This window comes from Ostrea edulis, chromosome 4 (assembly GCF_947568905.1).
Source record: "Ostrea edulis chromosome 4, xbOstEdul1.1, whole genome shotgun sequence".
NCBI lineage: Eukaryota > Metazoa > Mollusca > Bivalvia > Ostreida > Ostreidae > Ostrea > Ostrea edulis.
In genome coordinates, this window is record NC_079167.1 from 88,571,591 (window position 1) to 88,587,783 (window position 16,193).

A 16,193-nucleotide genomic window follows, 5' to 3' on the forward strand; every position below is an offset into this window, starting at 1 on the left:
TTGAGAAATTTCGATCGGGCGTGGGATTCTAGTCAAAGTGCATAGCAGGACAGAAGATGGCTTCCGCTAGACTTCTGTGTGTTGTTAGGCAGGACTTTTACCAGCAAATGCACGGTTTGGTATCGAGAAACCTCCTCCGAAAACAAAAGGTAAATATTTTAATGACCAATACACTATGTTTTGTAAATGAAGTATTGATCCGTTGTACGAATACTAAGCATTTCAGCATTGCAAAATCCCGTAGGAACACCTGTAGACTTGTACTCCTCAAACACGTTAAATGGTGATATCAATGAAAGAGACTTAAACATACAACTAAATAATTATAAAAAGTTATTTTCAATTTTCTTAAGTGAGTTATACCACTTTTGCAACTTAACAAAGGCGTTCTCCGAACCTGCACAATTTTGAATTATGGAATATAATAATGTGTGTAGGAGGAAAGGCTACCATGTGCAAAACGGTTTACTTTACCTTACTTCCTTGAAGCCATCACATGCGGAAGCTGAATTATGTCAGTTATGAGTGTGGTTGTCTGAACCGAAGTTTTGTATTTATATACCTCTCAAATCCAGTTGAATGGTCTTGAAGAAGGAAATTAATTACAGGAAATTAAACATACTATGAAATAGGATGGCGTGCAAAATACCAATGTTTCTAGAGAAGTTGTATTATTGTGATCTTGCTGCAGTATTCTGGTATCATAAGTCATCCTTTATATCTACATTTGTTCAAGTGCTCTTATTAGTCGCAAAAGTCGGGGCTAAATTACCAACTCTTTATGGTGCAATGATAAAGTTGTGATCCACAAAAGAAACCATACATTGGTACAGAAACTGAATTGGATCATTTGATTGTCTAAAGTCTCCTGGAAAAGAAAGGAAACAACATGTCTAAAGGAGGTTCAACTTACCAATATTCATTTGTAATAATGTGCTGTATAAATTATCTAATTGGTAAAGATTAGTAGAGATCAGTGAACAGTTACTGAAACTATAAATAGATCTTATTCTAGATTGGGATATTGTAAATCATTTTGAAAATGACATGTCTTTGTGGAAAATATACCTGGTAATTTGGAAAGATGATGACAGAAACATCTGATAGTCCCTTAACTATGGTATTAGCAGACCATTCGCTAAATCTGCATTCTATTTTTAATGCATATTAATTTCAGCAGCATAGTACAAAATGTGTTGAAGCTAATAAATGCTGTTTTTAGAAATTTTATATTTACATATGTGCATTCATGCATGCATGCACAATTCATAAAGGAAAATTAAATTCCACAAAACTGTATAACTTTGTTTTTCCAGATTGTTTTTGGATAGTTAGTCATGAAATCTGACTTGTGTTTTGTTCAGAATGCTTTTCAGAATTCCCAACAGTGTTAATCAATTGTCAATCTAGTGTTTCTGTCAGTGTTGAATATTGGAACTATCTGTATGCTATTAAAGCATTTAGAAAATCCAGTTGATGTTGACATTGATTGTCCACTAGGCTATCATTAAATGGGTGTCTAGTACTTTTATGTGATCATTAGATCTATCTTCTAATGTATTTTTTCATGTTCTGCTGAATTATATTTGGGTATTAAACTCCAGATAAGGGGGTTAATCATGGTAGTTAGTAGTTTAGATCTTTTAATAAAAGGCAGTAGAAATAAACACCGTGAACGGTTAACTGACTTAACATGCATTATGTAAAATAAATGTTCTTTGATACTCTGATCAGAGTGCCAAAGTGTAACAAACCACTCAATGCATGATGAACATTTGTCCAGCATTAATAAGAAATGTTAGTACCATAACTGCAAGATGACAATCCACACAAATTGAATATGAAATTTTAGTGGCTATTCTTTTCAATGATAAATCAATGTATTACTTGAAGATCAATAAAAATGTGACCTAGTTTTAATTTTTGGGGTGTCTTTTAAATGGTTGTGGATTAAGTGCTGGATCACTACACAGAGGTCCACCTCCCCCACCTCCTACTATAAACACTTGGGATTTAAATTTTCCCAACCATATCTTAAACATGCCAACACAAAAAGCCCAGAAATAGATGTGCTCGTAAACCATGAATCAATTACATTTGATGTTTTCTTTTGTTATACATTCAAGGAGGTAAAATGAAAATGATGTAATGTACGTGTAATACAGCAAGGTTGGGGCAGTTTCTGTGATTAAAATGTTGGTTAATGAGGAAAGTCTGGAATTAATCAGTGTGAGGCATGACAAGAAATGTGCATGATGCACGGTAACTGTTGTGTTGATTACATGTAGCCGTTCCTATTGTGATACACATACTGGTTCTGTTGTGTGTTTTGTACATTATTAGACACGATAGGTATTATGTGCTAATGATGTACAGAGTTAGAGATTCAATACGTACACGTAAGATTTAATGTTTTATACGCATGTTTAATTAAGAAACAATATCACATGGGAAAAAAATCAACACATTTGTCGAAAGGAGAAAAAAAAAGATAAACCATGAACTCAATGTGTTGTATATTTCTCTCTTCTTCTTTTTTCAGATTAAAACCCTCGTTTGTCCATGCTCTCTATATTCCTCACAAACCAAAGGTAATTATGTATAGATTTCCACTGTGTTGATGACGTTAATTATTAAATTTTCTATTGCTATCACCTCTGGTAAATCATTGGACTGGATGGTCCTATTAATCAGTAGGGAGCAGACAGTAAATTACAGGAATACAAAAATTTAAGAACTGATTAGTGCTTGCACTTCAAATTCTTTTATCTTTTTTCCTTGAGAAAATTTAAAACAATTCCTTGTAGGTTTTATCTAGTACATGAAATACCGTAGATTAGGCTTTTATTTGTCTTGAGATTATGAACTTTCTTGTAATATTTTCAGTTGCTTGTGTTTATTAGTTTATGAAACACGTGTGAAAGTTTCTTTTGGTATATAAATCACGCATATCCACTATCCTTATGAGAATAAAGTCTTGTGAAAGTTTCTTTCAGTTTATCAGTGAAACAATGCTAAACTTGTGAGAATAGTCTCAGTATATATCAATATGATTCTGAGGAATATTTGGCTGGTGAGGAGGTTTCTTCAGTAGTTATTGGTGAGCTGTCATATAATCAATACCTTGTTCCTGCTGTTGTAATATGAATGAGTGGTTCATCATTAAATTTTCAAATTTTTGTTACATTTTCTTGATATTCTGGATTTATCGATTAATATGTACCTAGTGATTGAAATATATATATATGGAATATAGAAATAACTTAAATGCCGTGGTGAAACAGATTACTGTTCTAATAGCTTGGGCAGACTATTGAGGTTCTAAGAATCCCTGAGGTTAGAAAGTCTTTCATTATAGCTTAAACACAATTTTTCAATCCCTCATTGTGTGTAAACATACCACATCCGAGTAAAAAAAGAAAAATCGAACTAAGATTGGATTTTACCTGAAGTTTCATTTGTGTACAGCACTGAGCAGCCTATAGGCTTCATTAGATATTAGTTTTCATGCACCAATAGCGTTTAAAGCATTAAATATACATAAATGGCTATAAATATATGACTTTTATTGGCAATACCATGTATGTCGGGGCATTAGGGCAGACCTACACTTTAAAGATGTGCTGATAACTTCAGATGTCGAATGATGAATATGTAGATAATTCTTGACAATAATTGTGAATACAATAATGGATTGATTATGACTCACTTAAAAAAAATTTACTGCTGGTATTTTCTGAATATATAGTTTGATATAATGTGCATGTGCACCTTTTGAAGCAAGAAATGATGAGGTTCAGTTTACAAACGTTAATGCACTTTGGAAAGAAAGGAAAAAGTAAAAGAAATGAACTTTGCAAGCACTGAAGTAAATTCTTTTGAGTTCTGCCTTTCTTATTAACTGAAGAAGAGTGTAAGAATTTTTCAATTCACTGTAAATATAAAAAAAAAACCCAGATTGTGGGGCCATAGAGATTGAGAGTTTCTAATAAGCAGTAAGAATGATTTATTTTGGTGAAGATGGTTTTTGTGGTTGTAATTATGCTATTATCGACTGGGATTCTCCGGCTGATAATGAGAGGTGGGAGAACCCGCGGACTCTGTTGGATTCCGGAGGCGCTGTTTTTTGTCTTTTATGATGGCTGGAATTGTAGTGTACATTAGGATGATTTTATAAGGGTTGGTGTCTTTGAACTTGGTTTCATATTTGTCGTTTGCAGTAGGCTGTCGTTTTATATCATTTACATGACAATTCAGTATAGTGGTATATACAATGGAAAAGTCAATAGGGATAGAAAGGGGTATTCTGTACAAGTTAGGATATTGACAAAGGGTGCTGGATATTGATCTACCCATGTTTGTGTGTGTGTGCGAGAGAAAATTATCTTAGGAAAGAGAGAGAGAATTGTCAGAGACAGAGAGAGAATTGTCAGAGAGAGAGACAGAGAGAGAGCATTTTGATGAGTGTATATGATATGGACTTTTTGTGTTATGTAATTGGTGGTACGTGTATACTGTTATCTATACTATGTAGTGGTAGTATGCTTTTCTCTGGATAAATTTCTTAGGTGAACTGAAAGGTGAAGGTGTCGAGGGTTAAGGTGAAGGTCATTAATTTTTTCTTCCAGTGTCATTTCTTTATTCCAAAATTTCTTTCAATATAACATAGATTAGCTTTTATTATAACATCAGAATATACAGTCAAGTAAACAGTCCAATAATGGAATATAAAGGCCATGGTTTGGTCTGGTGTATAATCTTATATCTGTCCTGTAGATCAATATCATTGTGTTCTGTAAAAACACCACTCTGATATGACGAGGACCTCGTAGTCATGCAGTTTATCAGATTATTGTACATGGATACACCAAAGATTGTACATGAATTCTAAGCTTTTTTTAGTTGTGCATCTTTTTAATCATGTTAATGCTAAGGTTTGTTTTTTTAATTGTGTCAGGTGTCCTTTGTAAAATCAGCCTTTCCTTATAAGATCTGGTATAACATATTACACCCTCTATCTAAATTGTGTGGTGCAGCAAACAGATAATGCCAATTATGGATTATAGATAGATCATACAAGTTTATTTATTTTATTTATTTAAAAAAAAGATTGTTTTGATATTTGTAGTGTACTTGAGATAATCATAAGCTTGCTTTTTATGCAGGAGGCCTTGCTTTTAATTCCAGGCTGGATTAAAATGGACTCAGCATTGAAATTTAAAGTAGGAAGTCTTTTGGGTGAAACCTTTAAAAAACAGGGGTCCCTTGTGAAAACCCTAGATATCAGAATCACTCAAAAAAAAAAACCCACCCCAAAACAATGGTTTGTGCCACCTACTGCTTGAATCTTCTGTGATTCATTCTGCAAGCAATCTGCTGAATCCACAAAGCTTCTGATTTAATAGTCTGAGTGGTTAGAGAGGTCATCTGATGGTCTGTAACGACAGGATTGAAGGGACTGGTGGGATTCTGGTGACTGATGATCAGGTCCATTCTCGCCCCAGTAATACTCCGGGTTATCATTAACTCTGACCTATCACCCTAATCTTGTTGATGTTCATATGCCAACTTGTAAGTTTTCAGATAGGGTATTGTGGGACATTATGAAGTATTGGTAGCCAAGAGATATTAAAGATGTAAGTTTGAATTGACAGAAGAGCGTCATTAAGATATTAAAGATGTAAGTTTGAATGACTTACTATTGACAGAAAAGCGTCATTAAGATATTAAAGATGTAAGTTTGAATGACTTACTATTGACAGAAAAGCGTCATTAAGATATTAAAGATGTAAGTTTGAATGACTTACTATTGACAGAAGAGCGTCATTAAGATATTAAAGATGTAAGTTTGAATGACTTACTATTGACAGAAAAGCGTCATTAAGATATTAAAGATGTAAGTTTGAATGACTTACTATTGACAGAAAAGCGTCATTACGATATTAAAGATGTAAGTTTGAATGACTTACTATTGACAGAAAAGCGTCATTACGATATTAAAGATGTAAGTTTGAATGACTTATTAAAATTACTATTGACAGAAGAGCATCATTAAGGAGGTATATAACACATTGTCACAAATTTTTCAGACGTATGACAAAGATGCCAAAGTGAAATGAAGATATATTCTTGATAATGAACTTGAATCTCTGTCATTTTCTTTGCCCTTTTCAATTTTTTGAACTGTCTGGCTGTCATGCATCAGGCTTGTAAGCAGTAGATCATACATTCAAGTCCCGCAGGGAGTTTTAATTGGGATTTTTTATTTTTTTCTTCTCAATGATTTTTAAGTAAGATTGCAAATCTTTTGTCACAAAAGGCAAATTATTACACGTTTTAGGGTTTTTTTTGGTTTTCTTTAGTGATGACGAGTTTGATAGGTGTTTTATATACATGTGCCTCCTTTTGATACAAACTTTCTGAGACATCACCTCTTCTGTACATTCAGTTCTGTATTAAACGCTTGGGTGGGTATAGGGTGTATATGTATATTATAGACCGGTTATGTAGATTAAAATAAATGTTATAAAAACATGTATTTTGTTTATCTTAGCCGGCGGTGTACATTAAACTGATTATACACTGAAGAAATTGTTTGAATTAGGCTATTGAATTTAATAAGTAGTATCATTTATTTCCTCTTCAACACATCAATGCTTTTAAAAAAAGAAGATGGTAAATTTCAAGTTTTATTTTAGCTATTTTATTCTTGGATAGATACTATAATTGAGTTTCCTTTCAGTTTAGGTTTTTGTATAGCAGCTGATAAAGATCTTTTTAGCATTATATGAATTTAGTGATAAGCAATTGTACCCACCGCGTGTGGATGAAAATATATTTTGTGTCTCACCGTACATAAAGAGTTCAACTAAAGGGAAACAACTACAGAGCAACTTGGAAATTGGGTATTAGGATAATCCAGTTATTGGCTGTTTATTAAGCCCAGGCTGTGTGGGAGCCAGTTTGTGTCATTAATTTGGGTTCATGTAGCTCTGTTGCTGACAGTTCTCTGATGTTAGAAACTTATGTTGTCTTCAGAATGATTTCAGATCTGTATGTGACATTTCCTTTTCCAAAGGTTACCTAGAACAATTTCTGAAATTTCTTTCAAATAGTAGTGGTTTGAACCTATTTTCTGAACATTTTAATTACTACAGAGTTCATGACGATTCCATCAGTGTAATTCTGACACCTTCACTTATCAGATACAAGATGCCCTTCCACTTAATGTCAGTTACAGTTACAGAGTCAGGTCTGTTGTACTTCATTATTACCTACTGGAACTATTTATGGTTCTCACAAAATCCAGAGGATTTAACAATGGCAATCTTTAGGGGATGGTGTCTGTGACATTTCAGATAATGCTATTCAACAGTACAAGAATGGTGTTTTAGTTGTCGAATGACATTTCTTCATTGAAGAAAAGATATTTATGTTGGAGCTGCATTTGTTTGACCTGTTTGTATAGCTATTGAGTAATTTGATCAAGACTATCTTTTTTCACATTCATGGTGAATTCTGGGATATAATACTTTGCATCATTATTAGGAGTTGCAGTTGTATCCATATTCATTTTTTCCTTCAAATGACTGTATTCAAGCTGATAAAGGTACTTGAAGATGAGGTACAGCTTCGATCTTATTTTGCCCCGTTTTTCATGATTTTTAAAAAGTATTATATTGATAGAAATGGAAACATTGTACCATTTTATAGTAGTTAGAGTACCGGAGAATAGGAAACTGCTCTTAATCATCTAAATAAGGTGCTTAAAGTTAGGCAATGTTGCTGGCAAACTTGGCAACTCTTTTTTAAAAAGTTGCCAAATTGCCAGTTGGTAAGGCACATTCCATTATCATATATGAAGGCAATACTGAGATTTCCAAGTTAATGAAAAATTCCCTGAATCTTATTGGCATCAGCTATGATGTTATAGACAAGTGGACTTCCCTGTTGTGTTGGGTGGGGGGGGGGGGGCAAAACTAACAATATGATAAACTTATTCCAAAACAAATGTGACTGTTATTGATTTTTCTTTGAAGCACCCCTCGAAAATGAGGAAGGAGGTATTCTAAAAGATTGAAAATCTGTATACGCATACTCTTGTTGGAGACCCCTCCTCCTTCAACATTAAAGAAAAAACATTGAAAGCAATTAAATTAGATTGCATGGATATGTACAATTCCGTTTTGAAAATTGAAAGTATTCAGTCATAATACAGTAAATGTTGATGATGACTATAACACTGAATATTCCTGTATTTAAGTAGGCGTCCATATGTTTGTGAAACTAATCATAAGACTTGTTGTATATTTCATCAATAATGACAAAATTGTCATGAATATTCATAGACTTCTGAAAAATTCATTTCATCAGACTTCTGTTAGGAAGATAAAACAATACATTGGTAATTCCTGAAGGAGCTACTGAGATTTGCCTTGTAAATCATCTATTTACATCCAAATAAACATCGGGAGGAATATATTCTATCTATCTATAGCTACATAAGTTGTGATGAAAAAATTGATTGAGAAGGAGCTCCCAGGGAGACATAAATGCAATATTCTGGTAAAATATTGCCATTTGTCCTATGAGAATCGTACCTAGAGATAATGAGATGTTGCTTAGAGTCAATAACTATTAAGGTTCATTGAATGTGTCAGTTTCAAGATACGTCAGGGTTATTTCCCTTTGGAGAACTCTTGTACATAGTAAGGAGCAAAACAATTTGTTTACGTGCGGGAGTGGGACGAATATTCATCATTGTATAAGTGAATGTACTCGGTTTCTCATACGCTGTTTCATCACCCGAATTCAGCTTAAACACACACAGACTAAAGTAAGTGATCATAAATATTCAGGGAGTAATTAAATACACAGGAATTCATATCATGTTATTTCATTGGTCATATAGGTATCATATCCAGGATATTACTTGCAAATATGACATTGTTTTTATTTTTCCACTTTAGTAAAACATTTCTTTTGACAGTATTTTGTATTTCCTACATTTACATATTTAAAGAGAAACTGCTTTTAATACATTTTATCATCTTCCTCACTGACTGTAGGTCCACTCTGTCCCACTTAGGCATTCAAAGTTCCACTAAATGCACCTCCCTTACAGAAGAGCTCTTATCTCGAAACTGGCTTATTGGATACTGGATGTATACAAGTTATTGGAGGGTCAACTATACCATGAAATTATAATTATGAAATAGATCAACAACGACAAAAATTCCCAGTCTGATTAAAAGTAGAACCTACTTTTTGTTTTGTATTATTTTAAAACAAATGTAAGAGGAGGTTGTACTTGTAGTTAAACTGAAAAAATCCCAGGAAAACAATTTTTGTTATTCATGAGGAATAACACACCAGAAAAATTTGGTAGGGATAAAAATTAGAGGAACTGTACACTAATATTTTGAAATTGAAAACTTTCAAATTTACTTTATCAAGTCAAAAAATGCAGCCTAGAAGAAAGTAATTTGAAATTTTTTTGAAACCCCTGCTGGACTTTAACTATAGCTGCAATAATGTAGTCCACTCCAACTTTTTTTTTCTGGGGAGGGCTACAACTCCCTAGGATCCCCGTAATGGTGCTGATACTGGAGTGATTATTCACTCCTGCAATGTTTTCGATCATTCTAAACATATACTGGCTTATTTTGCATAATTAAAATGATACTCTATTTTTCTCAGTCAATATATATAGATTTACAATTTGCAACTTATGATTTGTGTGGCTCTATTCTACTGTTTTTAACAAATTTGATATATTCCAGTTTCTCGATTTATATTTGTATGCCATGTTTGATGTACTGAAGTTGAACCACTGGTTGTCTAGTTATTTGCATATGCCCATATAAGGTATACTAGTGTTTACATCAATGGACAAGTACGGAGGAAAAAGCAATTTTGTCAATATTGAGGTTTAAATTCGATATCAAGTTAAAAAAATTCTGCCACATACATATGATTTTCCTTTCTTTATCAGAATGGCTGGAGTATAGTCTATATTTTCGTGCTGATTGTCAATGTTTAGGTTTTTCAGTAAATCCACCAATGAGATCTCGCGATATTACAAACATGGCAGGGCAGATGAAGAATTTTGCATGTTGTACATGATATTTATTGAAAAACACTTTTATTAGACACCACCAAAGACAAAGTTTGTATTCTTTTTGGAATTGTAGACCTCTCCTGAAAACATCAGAATAAAAAGAAATCGGAGAGGGCTACATTATTGCAGCTAGACTTGAACCAGCGGTCCACAGATCAGCGGTCCCTACGTTAACCGACTGAGCTACCCAGCTAGGCAATCAAATGTAAAAGGAATATACAAATATTGCTGATATTTATATTTTCATTCATGTTTTAAATGGAAGTCAGCCATTATGACGATGTAGTATACCTCGATCCCTAAATGAAATTTTTTTTACGATAACTTTCCTTGGTAAACAATTGATGAACTCCATTTGTTTTCGCTTTGCTTTTGTTGCTCATCAATCAGTTCTACAACAAAGCAAATGTCTATTGATCATTTGTTATTAAGGAGCTATAGCATGCTAAAGACTATGATGAAAGGAAAGCGGGGGATATGCACAATAATAAATTGAAATTGGAAACTTTAAAGATTTGCTTTATTAAGTGGGGGAAAAAAATGCAGTTTTAGTAGAAACTTATCAGAAATAAAAGGAAATTAAATTCCCAATGAGATTCAAATTTACAGATCACCTTCACATGGTCTGTTGCTGATGTTTATTTTTATGCCCCTGGAATGGAAAATTTAAGGGCATATATTTTTTTTTGGCATGCCTATCTGTATTTAAGGCAAAAAACTTGAACCTTGGTCATATCTTTTACACCAAAAGAGGTAGAGCTGTGTATTTAGTATGTGTATTTCTTGTGGCTGGGGGCCTCAGTGTTTTACAAACACATCTTGTTCCATATATGGTTCAAAAGGAAGTCAGCCATTATGATAATGTGTTATTTATCCTTGATAATCAGTGACGATTGGTGAATCTGTAGATGCCTTAATTGGCTTTCCAGTGACCTACATTTGAAAGCTTTTCTTTTTAATAGGCTGAATGCATGGTGTAGCATTGCATTGCATTTCCATTTACAGATCATCTTCCTTCATTTATTTTCTAATTTCAGTTAGTTGTTTTAATAATTTACATCTGGGTTATGATTGATGGGGAAGGTTGTATCATTTATCAAGTTAATTTGTTGATATGTATTGCACTGGAGCTTCACTGTTTTAAAATCTAAATCTTCAAAAATTTATTCAGATAGAAATAGTGAGTTTGAATAACAATGTTCAAATACATTACCTCATTTACACTTACAGCTTTAATCAAAATTGAGTCTTCTAAATTTCTTATGTGACCAAGTTCATTATATATATATATATATATATATATATATATACACACATATACATATATATATATATATATATATAGTAATACCCATATTTAGTATTCTTCCTAAGAAGCACTCATTCAGCCCTTTTTGTGCTCCTGTTATTCAATGAAAATTAAGGACCCTTCAATTGCTTCAACACACATTGGAATTGAATATTTGTCTTTTAGAATTGTTTTCTGAATCAGAATTTTGAAAAGGATTTCAGTTTAAGATGCAGTAATGAAAGTAGATATCCTTTCTGTGACCACAACATGAAAAAGTGTAGTCTCAAAATTACTGAATCCCAAGAGAGAAATATATCAGCAGAATTTGTTCGGATCAAAAACACTCCCTGCTCTGATTTTTAGCCTGATGTCACAACTGTGTCAAATTTTATGTTTGACAAGTTGAAATCACAAAGTAACATTTTTCCGATGTTGCCTCAATAGCAGTTAGATGGCTATTATAGGTTTTGGTTGATAGACACATACACAAACTGGATATCATAGGAAAGGTGAAGAAAACCTGAAGGAGATAGAGTAAAGGATTCAAAAAAGAGTTTTTTGTGCATATTTTTCAGCAGGGTGACCCAAGCACTGTGAACTTTGACTGAGTTTTCAAGCAAAATTCAGGAGTCAATTTTGGTGCAGCTTTTTGAAGGTACAATAGTTTGCATGGAATTTTTTTTTATACACCCCACCCTTTTCATGGTATCATTTATAAAAACCATGCAGCTGTCGAAAGGATAACAAAATATTGGTGACACAAATACAGTATAAAATCATGTCCCCTGATTCAAAGATGGGTTCATATGAAATAGAAATGCAAATTATGCAGGTACGCATACTAAGCTATAACCTGAATCTGTTGCATATGCAAACATCATCATGCAGTGCAGATTCAAACAGTATCCGAAAGTCCAGAATGTTCCCGCTTTAGCAGTGCAAAGGGATTGTAAGGGAAATATTTTTAAATTCTTATGATAAACAAACTAATATAAGTGAAGAGACCTCATATATTGTACATTGAAATATGCTTAAAACATGGACCCCTTTTTCCAGATTATGAATGACCTCTCCTGTTGTTTTTAAAAGATTTTTCAGATGCCAGAGTGGAAGTTCGGAATGGCCTCTCTGTGTTTACAGTGCCTTTACCATCCAGGAGAGAGAATTGTGAATTCACACTCAAACCCGTATCACAAACAGTGGGCGACCTCCTGAACTTTATGGTGCAAGAGGACGGTGGGATAGACCGGGCAGCAGTATACACCGATGGTGAGGGAGAGCCAGTGTCTGGCAAATTTCACTTTTACAGCAAACCTTACAATTACATTTTTTTTTGGTGTGGTGGGTCCATTTTCAAGGATGTCATTTTATTTCTCTGTATTTATGATAACTAGGACAAATTGTTACATAGTTATCAGTTGAAAATGATATGACTTCACTATGATCATATGGTTTTATTAATTATGACTAATCCAAGAATTCATCTTGCCCTCAAACAGAGAAAAATTGAACAGGGAAAATTGGACCCTGACAAAAGGAAAATATTTCATGTTGATTGTGTCTGAATTGGGGATGATATGCTCTTTATAATGTCACTTTGTGATGCAGTCTTAACAAAACATTTAAGGACAGCTATATGGATTAAGAATAGGGCTACTCCACTTTTGTTAACAAATTGAAAAGAAAGAACAAGTTCCACCATATTGAAAATAGTGATTTAAAAAACCCCCAAGAAACAACATTCATGAACTGGACATTTTTTGATACAGTCACCTTTCACATTTAAACTTGAAATTATTACACCCTGATCACGGATCTTTATGCAGTTTGTTTATAGAAATCATGATTAATGTTTTAAATTATTACACCCTGAACACAGATCTTTATGAAATCATGATTAATGTTGTAAATTATTACACCCTGAACATGGACACGGATGAATCAACAAACAATTGAATGAGTTTGTGAATACATTGCCAAGATATCTAGACATGTACATTGGAACTCTTTGTTGTGTGGAGATAGAAAAGATATCCGCTCTATTGTATGGGAATTAAGGTATCACATCGGTAATTATTTTCACTATATATTACTATAGAGGGGAAAAAATCATTAAAAATCAGTTTACAAAATTGATGCCGAATAACGCAGTCAGACACGTTCTATGTTACCTATCTCGTCTGCCGACACCAGAAAAACAACACCTTACACGGCATTTTCGAAAAAAAATTACCCGCAAACAAGACTACCCTCAAATCCACGTGTTTTTCACATGTGTGTAAACAGTCGGAGTGCACCTCAGGAAGTAGCCTCAGCTACCAACAGCAAATAGTTCCTTTGTATACACTTGATTATTTCTACAAATTACACAAAATTTCCTAATCAGGGGTACAAAAATTAAGAGAAAAGAAGAAGAGGAAATGAGAAAAATCGCGCAAGGAAAAAAAATATTTCTTTAAATATATGGAACTACAATTGACTAAGTTCATTTTGATTGGACAATTACCGATGTGATACCTTAATAGGAACTCTCTGTTGTGTGGGGATAAAAAAAGTCATAAAAAGAGAAGTTCATATCCCATTTTTATTTCAGTTTACAGGATTACATCAAGTGTTTGGTTTCTCTTTCCTTCCGTTTTGGACACACTTATACATGTCACATGATGTGTAGACAGATACGTTTACTGCGGTTCTAACAAGTAATTAGATTACTAGACATGCATATGTAGGAGAGTTCATACTTTTTGTAAGAGGTCACAAAAAGAGGGTGGTAATGCACTGAATAAGATATCCCTCATTTGATGCTTCCGGTAAAACACAGGTCCTGATTAAATAGAGCTTCTTTGTATATCAAAATTCCCCTTGCAACAAAGTCCCTGGGATGAAATAATTGTGTGCATGGTTGCTTGCCTGGAACACCACTGTAGATACCATATGCTGAGTATCTTAGCAGATTTCAGGGATGCTCACCACAGAGGTTAGGAGAGGGAGATCCCTACTGATTTTCAGGTCACATGGTCATAGATCAAGGTCACGGTAAATCCTCAGTAATGTTCAGCTGTATTGTGCAAGGGTGTGATGTGCTTTGTCTATGTTCTTTGGCAGTTGTAGAGATATATAGAATTTGTAGGTAGAAGGGGATCAGACTTGCTGAAACCCATATTGACCCTTCCTGTCCTATTTATTCTCCCAGAAAGTTAGTTACAAACCTAATGCACATTTTCTGTTTTTGAGAACCTAAATTGTTGTTTACGAGAAATACAGATTTCTGCTTTTATTTACAGATGGTGTCAGGATATCTCAATCCACAACCATAGATGTTTTACTGAGAAACAGCTTTAAACTTGTGATAAACAGCACTGAGTATGACCTAAGAGCACCAGAAGGGTTTGGTAGGTCCACTCCAAGTTTCTTTACCTCTCTCCAACAAACTGAGAAATAACACTGCAGAACTTGCTTATGTTACTTTGTGTTAATTATGCTTACTTTGTGTTAATTATGCTGTTGGCGTCATACTGTTTTGAAGGAGGTTCATTTTGCTGATTAAGTGTTAGTCATAGTGTGATCCAATTATTCTGCATGCAACTGCTGCATATTTTGATTGCGTATATGTGCGTCGTGGTGTCCTTGTATGTTTGTATATTTGTGGTATTTATATGTTTTGGTGTCCTTGGCATAGTCATAAGTTTTATGATCAACACTATGATGTAAACAAAGATATTCATGGGCTGCACACCTAAACTAAAGTTCCTCAAAATTACATTTATATGTGTGGGTGGACAAAATTAGATACAAACAACAGAGCTTGGATTTCATTCAGATTTTCGCAAAGGGAATGGTTTTGCTGACTGACATGGAGAGACAAAAAATTGAATCCTAAGTGCTGTTTTTATGTATTATTACTGTATCTACACACAAACATGCACGTAGCTGCACAAACAGGAATGAAAGCATGATGCATGACCTGTTGTGTAGCAGTAATGACTACAAAAGTGATATGGCACATCACAGTAGTAATTCCGCTAATTCATGATGCTTCAAATTGTCCGACTACAATCGTATGCGGTTTGCAGCAAAATTTTGAATATTTTATTACATGTAATGACTTCTTTGTATGAAATGTTTTAAGGAGATTCTTTAGCTGGACCAGATTTGCTTTGATGCTAAGATGCGTTAAAAGAGAATTAAAAACCCTTCATCATACAAACGTCCATGAATTCTAATTGTAGGGACTAACATGGATCTATTTTATAGATTAGTAAATGAAGAAATCATGATTTATAGATTAATAAATGAAGGAATCTTGATTTATAGATTAGTAAATGAAGGAATCTCGATTTATAGATTAGTAAATGAAGGAATCTCGATTTATAGATTAGTAAATGGCGGGACTAACATGTGATCTATATTCCATGAAATTGGTTCAGAAACATGAATTCTTTTACTGTGTTATTGACAGGCTTACTGAGCCTTCATTGTACATAAAATCGAAAGATTTTTAAATATGGAGTCCATTTAACATTTAAAAAATTACCATTACTCAAAGGAGCTGAAAGACATTTTCCAAAATTAAAAAATTCAGAATACAGTCATTTTATGATTTATGTTTAAACATGGATCATATAAGAGGTCTCCACATTTACTGATCTGTAAACGTACATTAGATGTGAGGTCCCTACATTTACTGATCTGTAAACATAGATCACATGCGAGGTCCCTACATTTACTGATCTGTAAACATAGATCACATGCGAGGTCCCTACATTTACTGATCTGTAAACA

The 16,193-nt window shown here is 33.7% G+C and overlaps 1 protein-coding gene across 1 annotated transcript in view; it reads left to right on the forward strand.

The window, feature by feature from the left end:
• The first annotated feature begins 8 nt into the window (after positions 1-8).
• LOC125668265 (calcium uniporter protein, mitochondrial-like) overlaps positions 9-16,193 on the forward strand; it is a 34,571-nt gene continuing 18,386 nt past the window's right edge. Inside the window, exons 1-4 of the mRNA XM_048902157.2 lie at positions 9-149; positions 2,543-2,591; positions 12,501-12,680; positions 14,696-14,803. Of these exons, the coding sequence (XP_048758114.2) occupies positions 57-149; positions 2,543-2,591; positions 12,501-12,680; positions 14,696-14,803 (430 nt within the window). The 5' untranslated portion in view covers positions 9-56. The remainder of the gene's footprint in view (positions 150-2,542; positions 2,592-12,500; positions 12,681-14,695; positions 14,804-16,193) is intronic.